The 16,677-nt window shown below is 43.6% G+C and overlaps 2 protein-coding genes across 4 annotated transcripts; one reads left to right on the forward strand and one right to left on the reverse strand.

The window, feature by feature from the left end:
* Positions 1 to 213: 213 nt before the first annotated feature.
* On the reverse strand, positions 214 to 7,077 carry scyl3 (SCY1-like, kinase-like 3). 3 transcript variants are annotated; one of them, XM_083671319.1, is made up of 14 exons: positions 7,018 to 7,077; positions 5,568 to 5,773; positions 5,262 to 5,477; positions 4,999 to 5,112; positions 4,646 to 4,702; positions 4,408 to 4,510; positions 4,089 to 4,200; positions 3,771 to 3,848; positions 3,409 to 3,548; positions 2,878 to 3,065; positions 2,455 to 2,626; positions 2,064 to 2,234; positions 1,169 to 1,974; positions 214 to 933 (listed from the first exon to the last, which is right to left on the reverse strand). In XM_083671319.1, the coding sequence occupies exons 2-14, from the start codon at positions 5,730 to 5,732 to the stop codon at positions 871 to 873; spliced, it is 2,385 nt and encodes a 794-aa protein (XP_083527445.1). In that variant the 5' UTR covers positions 5,733 to 5,773; positions 7,018 to 7,077; the 3' UTR covers positions 214 to 870. The 3 variants fall into 3 exon arrangements, with proteins under 3 accessions (XP_083527445.1, XP_083527446.1, XP_083527444.1); XM_083671320.1 differs by lacking the exon at positions 7,018 to 7,077 and adding an exon at positions 6,151 to 6,405 and having other exon boundaries at positions 5,262 to 5,447; XM_083671318.1 differs by lacking the exon at positions 7,018 to 7,077 and adding an exon at positions 6,151 to 6,405.
* A 1,163-nt stretch (positions 7,078 to 8,240) lies between these two features.
* Positions 8,241 to 16,664, forward strand: prg4b (proteoglycan 4b; the record flags this gene model as incomplete). Its single annotated transcript, XM_083672344.1, has 12 exons — positions 8,241 to 8,307; positions 8,841 to 8,957; positions 10,226 to 10,348; positions 10,805 to 10,882; positions 11,911 to 12,225; positions 12,403 to 13,248; positions 13,675 to 13,761; positions 13,943 to 14,079; positions 14,449 to 14,605; positions 14,922 to 15,029; positions 15,508 to 15,636; positions 16,522 to 16,664. 12 exons carry the CDS (start codon positions 8,241 to 8,243, stop codon positions 16,635 to 16,637), a joined length of 2,280 nt encoding a protein of 759 aa, XP_083528470.1. The 3' UTR covers positions 16,638 to 16,664.
* Between the last annotated feature and the right edge of the window lie 13 nt (positions 16,665 to 16,677).

Here is a 16,677-nt window from a genome sequence, read left to right on the forward strand (position 1 = left end):
GATTCAAGTCTTTATTGAGCAGGCAAGAGCATTAAAACTGCCCACAGCTTTCATGTCCACAGTTTATATGTATTTGTTGCGTGTGAAATATAGGCTAATTGTTCTCAGAAGTTCTAACTGGTCTCGTCGGGGGACAATGAAGTGTCTGGGTCGACTAGCAGATTTGTGTGACAGGAGCGTGAAATTAATAAAAAAAAACGTCGTCACACAAGATACCATAAAACCTTTTATTCCAGCAACCAGAAAGATACAAATAAATTATATACGTCAATCTCTCTATTTCACATTCATTCATAGTGCCAACCCCCCTAGAAACCACGTCTTACTTTGCCGAGGCCTCTCAAAATCAAACTGCGAGGTGAGAAATGTATGGCACAGTAAAACTAGAGTAAAACCTGATGAAAAAAGTCTGTTAGCTTTATATAAGTATCATCACAGTCCACCAGCTTTCTCTGACATTTGGCATAGAACTATAAGAAGCTCTTGGTTGTCCCAGTCTAGCTGGGTACAACCCCCCCAGGCAAAAAAACAAGAGACCCTCACATCATTCTACTGTAGTACAAAAGTAAAGTTTCATACATATGGGTCCTTCGTTAATGAGGACAATGATCATATTCAACATTTGAAAAGTCACAGTAAGTGAAAATCTCAATCAAAAACCGTATTCTTCAGTGTCCCATCCAATCACATTTTCATGATCACTTTCACTTCATGACATTTTAAAATAATGACTGACCATTTGCAGGTGGAGCTGGTTCCAGTTCTTTGATTGGCTGTTTGAGAAATGGGACCTATAGAGGGGGAGCAACCTGGGAATTGAAGTGTTCCAGTGGTCTGTCTACACCAGGGCTCCAGCTAGGTCAAAGTTCATCACCAAGCATTCTCATCCTCCCAGTTCAGGTCTTCTCCATCTCCCCAGCCTCCTGCTTCGGTCTGTAAGAGAGAGAAACATAGAGAAGAGCCAATTTAGCACGCATGACGCAGGAATACAGAACGAACCTCTAAAGGAAAAGGCAAGATAATAAATTCTGATCAAGACAACAATTATCAAAGTTAGCATATTATAAGAGCATTGATTGAAGCCTTTGAAACCTATTCTACCCACCCAACCCTGTGCAAAGAAACAGAGATCAAGGGTTCTTTCATATTTTTAGAGATCTGCACTAACCTCTGTAAGGTCAGCAGCTGCAAACTTGGCAGTCAGTGTTAGTGTGTCTATAGTTGAATCAGTGTGTTCTGACGGTGCGACTGCGAACAGTCCAACATCGCTAACCCCACTCTCTTCAGGGAGCAGCAGCACTGAAGAGGACAGTTTAATATCCGGCACCATGTCTGCAAAGAAATCCAGCTCTGGGTCTCGCTCTGGCTTCTTCTTCACTTCTATTGTGAACTCCTCCCCCAGACCTCCTGTCCCGCCATCCTTGCGTGCCATGAGGGGCTTGTGTCTGGGGTCAGACAGGGACTTGTTCGGTTTCTGAGGGTTGGCGTCCTCCTCCTCCTCCTCCTGATTCCACCCGTTGTCCCATGATGTTGCCTTCCTCTCCGTGGGGGCTCTGAGGGTGGAGCTCAGTTTGAGGGACCCCTTCAGGGATTCAGCTGCCAGGTTCAGGGGTGCAGTGGCCCCCCCTCTGGGTGAGGTCAGTATTACAGGGTCAGGTATGGGCGTTGTGGGGGAGAGGTCAGACATGGGCTCTGTGTCCTCAAAGTCGTCCCATGGCTCCTGCTCTTCGTCCCGTGGCGTGGCTGGAAGCCTGGTGCTGCTGTCTGCTCTCTCTGAATTCTGGATGTGGATCTGGACCGGCTGCTTGCGCTCCTTCTCCCCCTCCTCCGCATCACTCCAGTCTGGCCAGTCCTCAGCCGGACCCTCAGGCCTCTCAGGTTGGTCTGGGCTGTACGACTCCTCTTCTTCCTCTTCCTCCCCCTCCTTGTTTTTACTGAACCCATTCAGAGGTAGAGACATTTCTCTACTTATAGCTGAAACAAGGAACATACACATAGTATAAGCTCCGCACAACATCAGAATGGGAGTTGGAATAGGGTGTGGGTTATAAAGTGGGGATTACCTGACGTGGGTGCTAGTGGGTATTTGCTGGGGGTCTCTCTGGGTCCCTGTAGACTGTTTATGTTCCCCTGAACGAGCGTTCCTTCCCCAGCTGGTTTGGGGAACAGACTCAGGACCTTAGAGGGCTGGGCCATCTGGGGATGGGACCCCCCCACTATGTGGACAGGAGAGGCTGCAGAGAAGAGGGGAGGGGGAGACACAGCAAAGGGGGATTAATTAGAGTTAACTATGGCCACTGCAAAAAAAAGAAGTATATATAATCTGAATAAGAAGTTATGGCTGTTTGAGTGTAGATGTCTTTGGTTAACAAATACAATACATTACTGTACAGTACAGTACAATACAAGGAAAAGGCAGAGTCTCTTCACGGTCTGCCTGATTGTGTTCCTTACTTTCTGGGGTGACCTCAGTTGACTTAGTGAAGTTGGGTGACATGCGTTTGAACACCTTGGTCCTCTCCCCGCCCACCACTACCTGTGCCCCTAGCAACGGCACCAGCACGGCCAGGCTCTGCAGTGTCATGGCTACCAGGGAATCGCTGGTGTCTCTCATTCCGAGCAAAACCTGCAGTGTAAAAAAATAAGAGATCGCAATTTTTAACAGCAATGTCAACATGAAATATGCTTAAAAATGTCTTATGTAGGGCCAGTTTCAAAGACCCAGATTAAGCCTACTCCTAGCCTAAAATGCTTGTTAAAAAAAGAAGATAAAGAATCTCCATTGAAAGTGCTTTCTCCACAAGTAAGCTTCTGGGTCCATAAAACCAGCCCACAGACAGTAATCCACATTAGTTTAATTTAACTTGAGTGTCTGACCTGAGGTAGGATTTGGTTCTTGAGCTCGTCGTGGGAGAAAAACTCTGCGTAAATGTGTATGTTAGCCAGCAGCACGATCCTGACATGTTCCTCATTGACCTTGTAGAGCTTGAGGAGCTGAGGAACAATGTGTTTCCTGTAGAGTGATACAGACAGGAGGCACTCCTCACTGCCACCTCCACCAGAGTCTGTCACCACAAAGGAAGACAAGGAGGAGAGGGATGAGCAGCTATCCAGTCTGTATATTATAACAGTGACCTTTAGCAATACCTGATCAACAACCTCTATGCATTATTGAATAACAAAGTATTTATAAATGTATCCAGAATGCGACACAATAACAATGACACAGTACGCTGTCAAACACCTGGGGTCTTTACACACTACAGGGCCATACTGTGCTGCCTGATATTTTCCTTTCACATTGTAATTCAGAGCACTGTAATAGCAACTATAGTGGATACGAAAACAGGCCAGCTTAATACAGCTCAATTTGGTTTGGCCCTGCAGTGTGAATTAGGGTCTGCTTACCCTTCTTCGGCTTTAGGAGATGAGGCAGAAAGCTCTTAACAGCTGTGGGTTCAGCAAAAACCAGGGAGTTGAGGAGTTTGGGGACGAGACGTGTTGCTAGCAGCTCCTCTGGGAGGCTCTGGACCCTGTCTAACAGAAACCTACACACACACACAGTTAAGCTCATACTGTTTATTGGGAGAAATTGACATTTTGTGAGGTAATCCATCAGTATAAAGCTAAGATAAAGACCGAGCTGTCAATGACACACACACACACACACACACTAGCTGAACAGGAAATTATTACAGAATGTAACATCAGCAGTCCCATTTCCTAGTGATCAAAACCGCAAAGGGTGACCACATAGACTAGAGGCTTACTTGAAAAATTCATTCTTCTCCTCCTCTGTTTTCAGGGTAAGGCTCTTCAGAAAGTTCATGACCTCAAGAAAGTCATTCCTGGTGATGTGAAAACAGAGTCAAAATGGTTTATTACTAGGAGGAATTATTTCCAAAGTTTACCAAGCAATTGAAATTTGTTGTATGCTGTTTCTGTGTCTTTTGTGTCTGTATAACTTTGCATATGCTGCCTTCTTGGCCAGGGCTCACTTGTAAATTAGATGAAAATCTTGGTTAAATAAAGGATAAACAAATAAGAAGGAAAGAAGGAAAAAAAATGAATTAATGTTGTCAACTAACCTGAAGAAGTCATGAGTCAGCAGGGAGCTGAGAGAGGGCCGAGACAGGGGGTCAGAGTTCAACAGGCCTACTTGCAGGGTCCTCTTCAAACTCTCTGAAAGCTCCTCAGTAACTGCAACGAGAGAGAGAGAGAGAGAAGTGGGGGGTGATGAAAGGAATAAGGGAGGTAGAGGAGGAGCGACAATCAGGTGTGCCACAGTACCACCTTCTTCTGCTAAAAGAGAAGAGCATTGTTTGTGCTCTTCTATGTAAAGTAAGAATGGAATGCCTTGTAGCCAATCAGCCTCAGGCTTTAAGAACCTACTACAGCTACACTCACCATAGCCACTCAGGAGAGGGAGGAGGGATTCCACCATCATTCCGAAAGAGAAGCAGTCTCGAGAGTGGGCGTGCTTATCAGGCAGCATTTGAAAGCCTTCAACCTGTAATAAATATGACTATGAGTTCATGAAAACATTAATCCTCAATAAAAGAGTGCTTAGACATTATGCCAAGACGTCTTAATCAAAATGATAAGCTTTCATGTTCATCCATCTACAGTCCGCTCTTTGTCTTACCCGCTCCTCTGGAGGAACAGTGCTATTCTCTCTCACATTCTGAATGCTGCAGAGAAACTTATGGGACAAAGACAAGAAAACATAAGACACTCAAGCTATAAATCAGAGAATTAAAAAAACAGCAATAAAACAGACTGTGTTCAAGGTGATAGTATAAAAAAGGAAAGTGGCAGCATTAGTGCTGTTTCTGAGCACACCACATTACTTCATATATATATAAAATCCTTCCTTCTAGCATTGTGACTGCCAATGGCCCCTGGTCCTAGCATAGATTTTTTCTCTTATGATGACTGATATACTCATTGTAAGTTGCTTTGGACAAAAGCGAAAACATTTTTTAGACTTTCAGTTACCTCTGGGGTAGCCTCTGCAAACTTGCAGACAGTCTCCATCCCCCCCAGTTTCCAATGGCCGTCTTCACTCACAAACACAGATGACATGCACACATTGTTGTGGCTTGATTTTCCCTGAGGGCAGAAATGGAAGAGAAGAGATCACATCACAACAACATATGCAAACCTGTTGTGATGCGGCCAAAAGCAGGACCAGGAACTAGAACAGCTACAAAGGATCCTTGTGTGTGTGTGTGTGTGTGTGTGTGTGTGTGTGTTCTCACCCTCTCGTGCAGGAACACCAGAGCCTGCAGGAGGTCATAGATGCCTGCACAGACCTCTTCCGGGGTGAGGCTGTCCAGCAGCAGCTCCAGTGGCTGCACTCGCTCAGTCACCAGGTGGATGCCCCCATCTTGCACTGAGCATGACAGGAAACGCAGCAGACACGGGTGCCTCAGGGTCTTCAGGTGCTGCAAGACGGGGCGGGGAAGAGCATGGGGCTGGTGTGATGTATGATAAACGTAAAACAGTGACCCTGGAAATGATATGCTCTTGTAGGGGTGTTTTTTAAGGTCATGATGTTTGTTTACCTTTGCAGCTTTATTGACTTTATCTTCGTTCCCCTGCTTGTGAACAAACACGGAAGCCGGCTTGCCATCCTGGAGCAATGCGGAGTACATGGTCAGGCCCGAGGGGAGGGTCAAGAGCGGCTCCTCCAAGATGCAGCTCCGCAGAGCACTGCTCTCCGCGCCCATGGTCGCTCACCCCGTGGACGCGGTTATCCTGAATCTGGGGCCTGCCGATCACACATACAGGGATTTGTAATAAAACGCATAATTCAAGAGATAACATTGGCATCAGCCCAATCCGTCAAATAGGATGTCCACTGCCCAGCAAAAACACTACCGTCTCAATTCAATGACATGCAAATAAAACAGCAAATGACACTCATGATGAACCAACTAGTTAGCGGTGGGTGTTGCTGACTCCGATCTGATATGTTTGTTACACCTGCCTGGTTAGAAAGCTGGCTGTATCTCGCTAGCCAGCTATATTACTGAGCAGAGTTACCGTAAATGTATATTTGACTGTGGTTGACTGCCAGCTGGCAATTATACAGGGAGCGCCGCAGGGCGGTTTGCTAATCGTCATGCACATCAAAGTTTGGATTACCTGTTCAGTTGAGAGCCACTTCTATGTATGAACAGCTAGCTTGCTAACTGGCTACGCTCGCCAGCTAGTATTGCTAAAGGTAGCCATCGCATTGGTTGTCACTTGCTCTTCAATGACAGCCAAATGATGCTCATGCAAGTAGTTACTAGAATAACCATAAAATCTTATCTTCCAGTGGGTTACCAATCCACGTATTTAGCAACTGTGTAAATGGTTTTTTTAATACTGCTAACGTGGAGAAAAGCAATCGCTTCCTGTGGGCAGGGGCTAACTGTAAACACCGGGCTCCTCTTCTTCCTGTCAGCGATTGGGATGAAACCATTAGCCAAATGCTAAACGTTAGTGGATAGACTATAGTCAGACATGCATTTTTGTTTGGAAAATCAGGAACATGCAACTAAAAACAATTCGAAGAGGGAATTAATTAGTAGTTTATTCACTTTCATGTAGAACTTGCTGATTCAAACGGAACGTATGAGAAATCAAAATACTAAATATCATAAATTCCCCTCTACCATTAATAATGGTCGATGCGATAGTGGCGCGAGGTAAACGCAGGTATGCAGGTCTGATCAGACAGCTCAGCAGTAGTCTTCAGCTCTCAGGGTTAAAATGTAACATTTACTTTTGTTGCACATGTTAAGCCTGTGAGTCGGTTTATATTGCCAAAAACATATATGATGCATATCAGATGTATCTTACTTGAGGCCCAATCAGCCTATTTGTCAATGGGAGATCATGCAGCACTTTTGCAACTACTTTTACTCATATGGTAGCCATGAAACATGACTCAATAAATAAATCAATAAATCTTATAATTTAAGCAAATTGCTATGCTAAGGGCGCCCTTGTAGAGGGGACACTTACTTGGTACAGTCCAATCAGTCTCAGGGCCATTCATACTGGGTTAGGGTTAGGCATACTGAATACCAGTGATCGCACACGTGTCATAATTCTAGGGCGATCCGCGTCGCCTGAATTACCTGTCTTGCGAGTTATCAGACAGATCCCTGTGGACGGAGTCGTGCTATCGTAAGACAATGGTGTGACAGTGAATGTGGATATATTAAATTAAACAACAATTTTTAAATACTCTTTCCCTGCTACTGTAAGCTACAAAACATTACTCACTATCAGTTTTTCCACACAGCCAGAACAACGTAGTTTTTGGTCATTATTAGTCTCACTAAGTCTGACGGCGCACTTTACCACGATAGTTGTTGACTATATAAGTTGTCAACAGGTACATTTCACTTTTGTTTGTAGGTCATTATGTGGCATGACTATTGGCATGACTCATGATAACCTAAGTCCATAGACATCACAGGCAAAACCGCAGTCAGCCCTATGAAAACAAACTGTCAACGTGTGTGTCTGGGTCAAGTCTCCTTGCTTCCAATCATAGATTACCATGATGATTACATAATAACATGTACAGTACATCATCATGCAATATCCTCATGGAAACAAAAGTAGCCGATTCATTCTTTCTTATATAATGAAAAACAAATATTCCAATCAAGTGGATAATAATAGACATAATGGTTGGTTGTGTTACAGATATAGGCAGTATTATGAAATGCATGTAAGCCCTAACATGCGCCTACTGTAGCAAAGAACATCTTGTTTTGAGGAAAAAGGGTACACCATGCAGTAGTCTGTGATGTCATCCAGCGCTGTCAACACATATTGGTACGGGTCCAGGTCTTGCTTAAAACATTAGCGGGGGAAAATGTTCAGTCTGGTTTCCTCCGCGTGGGAAGTCTGTGAATCCATCATTTGCTGGATTGGATTTAATTGGACCGGATCCGCCAATTCACGGGGACATCCCTGTCAGACGAACGCAACCACTCTCACTCCTTATAAAAGCGGACACAGCCAAGCATTCAATAGGTGGATTTGGACTGAGGTTCACTCTCTCAAGGTACAGTGAGATCTTCTTTCATTCATTGTAGTCATATGATTTCTGACTGAAATTTAGCCCATTTGAAATAGATTTATGTGAATTGTGACAAACTGTGACAGTGTTTTATGCACTTTTCTCTCTCCCATGCTTGTCATTTTGATCAGGTTTAAATAGAGCTGTGAAGATGACTCCAACAGTGCTTTCTGCCCTTTTTTTGCTGGCTTGTGCTCTCCCATTAAGTCCTGCTCAGTGTGAGTATCTCCTTTATTCACCAATGAGGTGAAATGCTGTATGCTTGTTGTGTTTCTGGGTTGAAAAAAAGAGAATATTGTCAGTGATCTGGTAGAGATGATGTACTGTATGTGGCTACTCTATGCAAACCTAACATAAAGTCTAGTGTATTGAACTAATTTCCGGGAAGGCAGACTTTGTGTACTATTTCTATTTACTCAGTTACAAATGATTAACTAGAGGGGAAAACAGATTATATTGGCACTGTTTTAAATAAGCAATCATGTCAATATAACAAGTAAAGTGATAATATAGCCCAGTAAAATTAAATTGATATTGCTGAGCTACATCAATTAATTTTCCCTGGGCTGTAGCCAAGGACTGGATGGAACGCATTTGCACTGTTGTTAACAACAGTACCAACAATACAGATGTGTTCCCTCCTTAGTCACTGGGCTAGCCCGTACTTGTGACTATCTTTTTGTGGATATAGTATATCCATGACTGTGAGTTACTGAAGGTCTCTAATATCATGTTGTTATCCCTTCTGTAGCGAGCTGCAGTGGACGGTGTGGTGAAGAATACTACAGGGGTTACCAGTGCCATTGTGACTATGACTGCCTCACTCATGATGAGTGTTGTAAGGACTACGAATCCCAGTGTACAACCGGTAGGCCTTTGTTTAATCCCCTGTTGTTGTGGATTGTGATTGTTTCATGACGTGTTATTCATGACATTCATGAATATAGTTTATACAGTACCTTCAGTAAGTATTCACTCCCTGGAATTTTTCCACATTTTGTTGTGTTACAACCTGACTTTAAAATAGATTTAATAGATTTTTTTCATTACTGATCTACACAAAATACTCTATAAAATCAAAGTGAAAATTATGTTTTAGAAATGTTTACAAATTAATTAAAAATAAAAGGCTGAAATGTCTTGAATCAATAAGTATTCACCACTCTTACAGTTTGCTCAAATGCAAAAATGTCATCAACAAATCACTCAAGTTGAATTGAGTCCATCTTAATGCAAAGATAATAGTTAATGCGATTTTGGATTTAATATCTTTGTTTTTTATAGGGTCTTTGATTTGCATAAGAATCAATTACACACTGTGTGGATCAGGTTGTCATTACAAACTGAGCAAATGGAGAGGAATGAAACGGCTCAGGAATGCTACCCTGAGGCCTTACAAAAATCTACAAAGTTGAATGGCTGAGAGGAAAAAGCACAGTTGATGGGACATCTTCTCAGTCATTCTACAAAATTTGTCTTTAACCAAGTGGCGAAAAAATAATTCCTAAATGGAATCTATCTCACATCCATAATTGTGTTTGCAACAGTAAATTCAAGTGATACATCAAAGAAAGTGGTTGGAAATATGTTTATTTGGTTTTACTACAAAGCATTTAGTTTAGTGCAAATCCAGTACATGCAATTCAGTTTCCACACCATCCATTGTGTGAAGAATTGTGGTAGCTGCAACAAAACAAAATTTGCTGAGTTGGTAGTGACAGCTTAATCCACACAGTGTATAATTGATTCATATGCAAACCCGGTACCCTGTAAAAACAAAAGATATTAATTCAGAACTATTATCCTTGCACTCAATTCAACTTATTGAGTGACTTGTTGAAGACATTTTTGCATTTGAGCTAATTTTAGTGTCATAGCAAAGGGTGAATACTTATTGGCTCAAGATATTTCAGCTTTTCATTTTTAATTAATTAGTAAACATTTCAAAATCTATTTTAAAGTCAGGTTGTAACACATTAAAAGTCCAGGGGGGTGAATACTTAGTGAAGGCACTGTATATTATACAATTATGTTCACATTGCATTTCTCTTCAGTGGTGTAAATCTGCTTCAACTGTAGATGTCAGGACAGTGGGATATCTGTGTTGATGATAGCTGTTGTTTACCTGTGTGACAGGTGACTCGTGTAGAGGGCGGTGTGGTGAATCCTTTAAGAGAGGCAGGCTGTGTGACTGTGATGCTGATTGTGCACGGTACAACAAGTGCTGTCCAGACCACAGCAGCCAGTGCGGCACAGAAGGCAAGCTTTGTCAACATTATTCAGCATGGTTCTGTGAAGTGAATCCTACTTTTTTTTCAGAATTTAACGTTACGTATTGCAGGTTAAGATAGCACATTATTTCAGCATCTTGCTACAGTATTAAGTAGTTTGTTCATTTGAATATAAGCATGCTGGCACTCTATGGCATTCTATATGCATGTAAATATGCATGTTAAGCATTATGCATGCAGCAGTCTGCATCAGTTCATTATTGACTATTTTCTGTCTTGGTAATTACCACAGAAACAGCCAATGGACCAGCCAGTACAACAACAGCGAAGACTAGTTCATGCAATAACATAAATGATAACAAACCAAAAGGTATATTTCTATAGCAATAGCTCTGATAAGCAATAGATCTTTAGAGAGGTTATAGGAAAGTTGGTTATTTTTTAACCATTTATCTAATTAAATATTTGAATGACATGCCAACAGAGCCTCCGCAGAGCCAACCAGCTGAGCAAACAAAGGTGACTCCTCCCTCCTCCAAGGAGAACCAGCAAGTGAACCAAGGTGAGTACTAAGGTAATGGACGTATGGAAGTGATGGATCAAAATGAGTTATACATTTCATACACAAGTATTCACACAGCCCAACGTTTTAAAACACTGAACTCAAAACAGTCACTAAACAGTTTTAACAGAAAAGTAGGAAGTAATATACTTTCTGTAAAAAAGACAGCCCTTTTGAAGTTTTCCAAATCAATAAAACACATGTTAGAAAGTGTGACTCCCAGATGTTTCTCGTTGGCTGTTGTGCACGCTGTGTCTTTTCTCTGTGACTTGAGCTGGGGGCCAACTCTCCCCAGAGGTGGCCAAGCTCTGTCCCAGCCCAACTGGCCAAGAGAAACAAGGGGTAATAATGTCATTATGAGTGGACTGTGTGGAGGAGGGCAATGGGCACAGACTCAATCAAAATGGGAGAGAGAATAGGAAGGATGAGGTCAAGAGGGATTAGGATATGGGAAAGGCTGAGTAGTGGTTCAAATTCAAAGGTCATGTTAGCACAATGTTTTGAGTGGTTTTTTAATCATTTTGGATAGTCTTGCTAGATTCCTGCCAGGAATGCTGTCGTCAATGTCCGTGGTTTGACTCAAGGGCTCAAGAAAATCTCAGAAAGAGTTGTGTGGGCATACATGGCTATAACTCAACCCAAGGAAATTAGGAAAAACATAATTAAGATTGTTATTTCATTTATGATGACATTTGTTTTCAGATTTTTTGGATAGCAAACTCATTCCACTGGTCACTCAAGCTCCAGAACCTCAACAGGATCAGGAAGATGGTGAGAAAGATTGGCGTTTTATATCCCCAATATACAATATAACAGCTTACTTTATTTACATAGATTGTAGATTGTGTTCTTCATTCTTTTTGACTATGCAACAAGTAACAAGTAATAAAGAGATTATTTTTTCCAAAATGTTTCTGTGTTTTAATTTATCATTATACCTGTGTACCTGGATATAAATGCCCGACTTGTGCTGGTTGTCAGTTTGTTTTTGCAATAATGTGAATTTCACATTTGTTTTGCTCACACAGATGTGAAGGACCAGACCTCCCCAAACCTCCCTGAACCCTCCCCAGACACTTGGCTGGAGGACCCTGACGCTATTGGGCTGGAGGACCCCCCTATCCCAGAGAGCACCAGTGGGTACGAACCTTCCCCAAGTGATATACCTGGGCCTGCTCCCTCTGACCTCTCCCTCACAGATCCTCAGGGGGACACTGAGAAAGAGGCCACAGCAGAGGAGACCTACACCCCCCTCTCTGAGGACCTGGAGACAACCACAGCCCCCTCTGGAACCCCCCCTAGCAACAAACCCTCCCCTACCCAACCAGCCAACCAGGCAGCAGGTAACTGAGCTATGTATCACATACTAAAGTGCATAAGGCACTGTTCACTATCTCACTGTTCCTGGATATTACAGCATATGATACCTAAGATGTTTCATGCTCCATCTTCGTTGAGTCATTTGGAATCAAATCAAACCTGACATGGTAAGTTTCTAATCATGTTTTTCTAACTTCCAGACTCCAGTGTTCCTGAGGGACAGCCTGACTCCAGCACCAGTCCGTCTGCATCAGAAACAACTCCCTCTGGATCCTCCTCTTCTCAGCCCACCCTAGTTGCCTTCCCGAGCTCAGAGACTCAAACTGGGCCTACTCCTGCAGAGGACACCCCTGATATCCTGCCTGAAGGAGAGTCCACATTTGAGCCGGAGGGTCAGAACGCAGTCTCTGATGACACACTGCAAGGTACCCAGAACGTGGACCCCCAACCTACTCAACCCACCCAACCCACTCAACCCTCAGACCCAGAGAATGAAGACACCCTGGCCTCCACCCTGGCCTCCACCCTGGCCTCTACGGGCCCCACTCAGGCCTCCCCCTCAGCCTCAGAGTCTACCCCTGTCTCTCCAGACATCACTCCTCTCTCCTCAGCCTCCACCAGGCCTGACCAGACACCGAGTGTCCCTGGAGCAGCCACCCCAACCACAGTGCAGGACAGCCCCAAGGATGCCCCCATGACCACATCCCCCTCCGCAGACCCCCAGGCTCCTGAGACTGACCTTGGATCAGACGCTAGAGGGGACACCCCTGACAGTTGGACTGCGGATGACACCCAGAAAGAAGCCATCACGACCCGTCCAGCCTCAGACCGTCTGGTCACACCAACAGACGCGGCACAGGAGGAAGAAGGGGGTGATGCAGCCCCAGAGACCACCACTGATCCCATGAAGCTCACCCCTGCCCCGACCAAACCCACCCCAAAACCCAAGTCCACAGAAAAACCCAAGCCTAAACCCACCCACCCCAGTACCCTCACCGACATCGCTCAAGCTCTGGGAACAGACAACCCCAGGGACTATCAAGCAGGTAGGCCAAACCCGCTCCATGTGAGAGTTTACATTGCAAAGTTATGGCTGAGAAGGTTTGCCAGTCTCTTCTCTTCATGTTTAGTAGCTGTTTTTTCTTTTGTTGGATGAAGAGAGGTTCCTGCAAAGTGTAGCTGCACTGTATTAATTTAACTGGATTAACTTTCAAAGGGGACAGCTTTCCCAGAGCGTAACGAGTCAAGCAGTTCCGTTAGTTTTGGAAAAAAGTACTCAGCTCCCTCATAGAACAGAAAAAAGGGGCCACATTCAGGGGTGTCCAGTTCTAGGAAAAAGCATTAGCCAATAAAAAATGAACACACCCGACAGTGCTTGAAAGGGCCGAGCTTCACTTTATATTTTAGTATATATAGTTTTTAAATGTTATTTTTCTCACAACTTTTTCTAAATGTGTTCTTCTTTTATCTAGATGACAGCAATGACACTAACATCTGCAGCGGTCGTCCCGTTGGTGCAGTCACAACGCTTCGCAACGGCACCAGCGTGGTTTTCCGAGGTCAGTGCCAGACGCCAGATGTTAGGCTCACCCTCCCCGTCTGGACCGTCTGTCTGTCTATGTTTGAACATTCACTAACGTGTTGGCATGACATGAATGTTAATAATCTAGTAGCATTACTAAAAAGAATGCAACATAATGTCATGAAGATGTTGGAGATACCCCTCTGTTCCTCCTGTAGGACACTACTTTTGGATGCTGGACAGTAACAGGGTACCCGGTCCTGCCCGTGGGATCACAGACGTGTGGGGCGTCCCGTCTCCCATCGATACTGCCTTCACCCGCTGCAACTGCCAGGGCAAGACCTACCTCTTCAAGGTACAGTACACCCAGGTTTCCTATGTATCACCATATGTAAGACAAATGGCTCATCTACTCCAAGAGCCCATGTTATAAGACCTACATCAGCAGTTCACAAACATGGGACCCCTATGTGGGGTCCCCTAATTTCAAATTGAGGTCTCTTGAGAAAATCAAACTAACCTCTATGATTTGATAAATAAAGACATTTGTATTTTATATGAAGACTAGCAATGTATTGTACCTGTAGCCTATATTGCAGTGTTAGTGAATTTGGGGTCATGCGACAAATGCTTAGGAACCCCTGACCTACATCTATGTAGTTGTTCAGTTAGGGAGAGTCCTGAATAAGCTTTATGTTAAAATGCGTCCTGTAACCCCCCACAGGGTGGTCAATACTGGAGGTTTGAGAATGGCATGATGGACCAAGGCTTCCCTAAGCTGATCAGGGTGGGCTTCAATGGGCTGCAAGGTCAGATCACAGCTGCTCTGTCTGTGCCTGAGTACCGCATGAGGAAGGAATCTGTCTACTTCTTCAAAAGAGGTGAGTGGTAGTGGCTAGTGTGTCATATATCAATAATACTGTACTAACTCCAGGGGAGGCTGGTGGAGGTAGAAATCGGAGGACGGCTCATTGTGATGCATGGAATGGAATGAGATCAAACACACGTTTGATACCATTCCTCATTCCATTCCATGCATTACAATAAGCACATCCTCCTATTTCTACCACCACCTGTGGTAGAGTCCTGTGACTTACTCTGGTAATAAATAATATAGTGTGTTATGTCTAATGCATGCATGCTTATCTCATATCCTTTATTCTGAGATACTGATGTCTGTCCTGTATGACCACACAGGAGGATTGGTGCAGAGGTATTCCTACCAGTCTGGCACCAGCCCAACATGTGGCAGGAAGGTCCAGTATACTGTCTATACAGTACGCAACCGTGTGGCCAGGCAGGCAGGTATGTACTATAATGATGAGGTTCCCACGTTTGGCTTTTGTCTTCCCCGTGAACATTTTTACAGTATGAGGTAATGGTGAAAGCCTTAGAAACTGGTTAAATGTTTTATAGAAGTGAAGCCCCATTTTGTTCTCTATAAAAATCAGTCAGACATGGCTCAAGGAGGGAGGGAGGGAGAGAAAGAGAGAGGAGGGAAAGAACAAGGTCCACAGTGTGTAAACATGATGTACAGAGAAAACAAACAATCTACGCAGATTGTGTGGGAGGAAGGCAGTATAGACTCCATAACATTTATTTAATGATGAGTCAAAGTCAACTGACTAACAGAAAAGCGTGTTCAACCCACTGCAGTTAGACAAACAATTATGTTTTTACACTTGAACACTTTTCAGAATTTCACTAGCTTCTTTTCACTAGCCATGCAGTAAAATGTTTCACAGTGGTTTTTCAGAGGCTAAACTGAATTGTTTGTGGCTAGTCTCTCATCTGGGGCAGGAGATCAACATCCGCTTGACTTGGAAGGGCTTCCCCTCCACCGTGACCTCTGCCGTGTCCATCCCCACCCGCATGAAACCCGATGGTTACAACTACTTCCTCTTCTCACGATGTAAGTCATTCATACAGCAATACTTCAGGTGTTTTAGCTCTCCTGTTCCTCTAATACTACGAGCATTTACACAGGAACCCTCAAAGCTCAGCATGGGAAGCATTGGTTATCAAGTTTCTCAGGCAAAAAAACAAACCCTAAAGCTTTAACCCTAGAACTACCAACATATGTCACTATGTTATTTACCAACAGGTTTGTTTGGCCATTTAAACATTAAAAAAGACAATCTTTCAAAAAGTAATATTATTTTTTTCAGAATCAGAAACGGAAAATTATTTGTTTTGCCCAATAAAAAAAAAGTGTTACGATTTTCACACGTTAATGTTGTGTCGTAAAATCTTACCACATCAAAAAACTATGTAGCTTGCTAATCACTCCACTTCTATGGTTTTAATGAATAAAGCACTCAAGGATGGTTACTGTGAAATCCTTGCACCTGTCTTGTCTGTTGAGAAGTGCGTTGTTCACCTTCCAATCTCACGTCATGTCTGACCCACGTCTGACACTTCCCATATGTGTCTGGGTGGGGTGGAGACAGGAGGGTGGGGTTGCTTCATCTGCTGGCATGGTCAGGTCCAGTCCCAGGAGGCTGAATAAACAGAATCTTTCCTCCATAGGGAGTTGTTGCTGTCTAGTCATTCTGTCAGTAAAGAAACACAAACAAGACTGCTGGCTGCCTCACACCTCAGTGTTTGCTGCCAAAGTTCATGTTCAAGTTTGTCAGCATCTTATGGATACTACAATGCATCAAGTCAAATAAATTCAGACTGTATTTCTATTGCACATTTCATACACAAATGTGCTTTAGAGGAAATATATGGACATAGTGGTCTTTCACATCGGCTGAGACCATATTAACACCCCCCCCCCCCTCTCATTTTATAGCCAAATACTACAATATCAAGATGGAGAATGAGCGTCCCGTCGTTGCTCCCCCCGTGACTACTGCACCCCAGAAGAACTCAGCCAAGGACTTCTTCAACTGTCCAAGAGTAGTCTGACATTCTGAACATGAGAAGCCAGACTCACGTCACACACAAT

This window comes from Argentina silus, assembly GCF_951799395.1.
Source record: "Argentina silus genome assembly, chromosome: 6".
Lineage (NCBI taxonomy): Eukaryota > Metazoa > Chordata > Actinopteri > Argentiniformes > Argentinidae > Argentina > Argentina silus.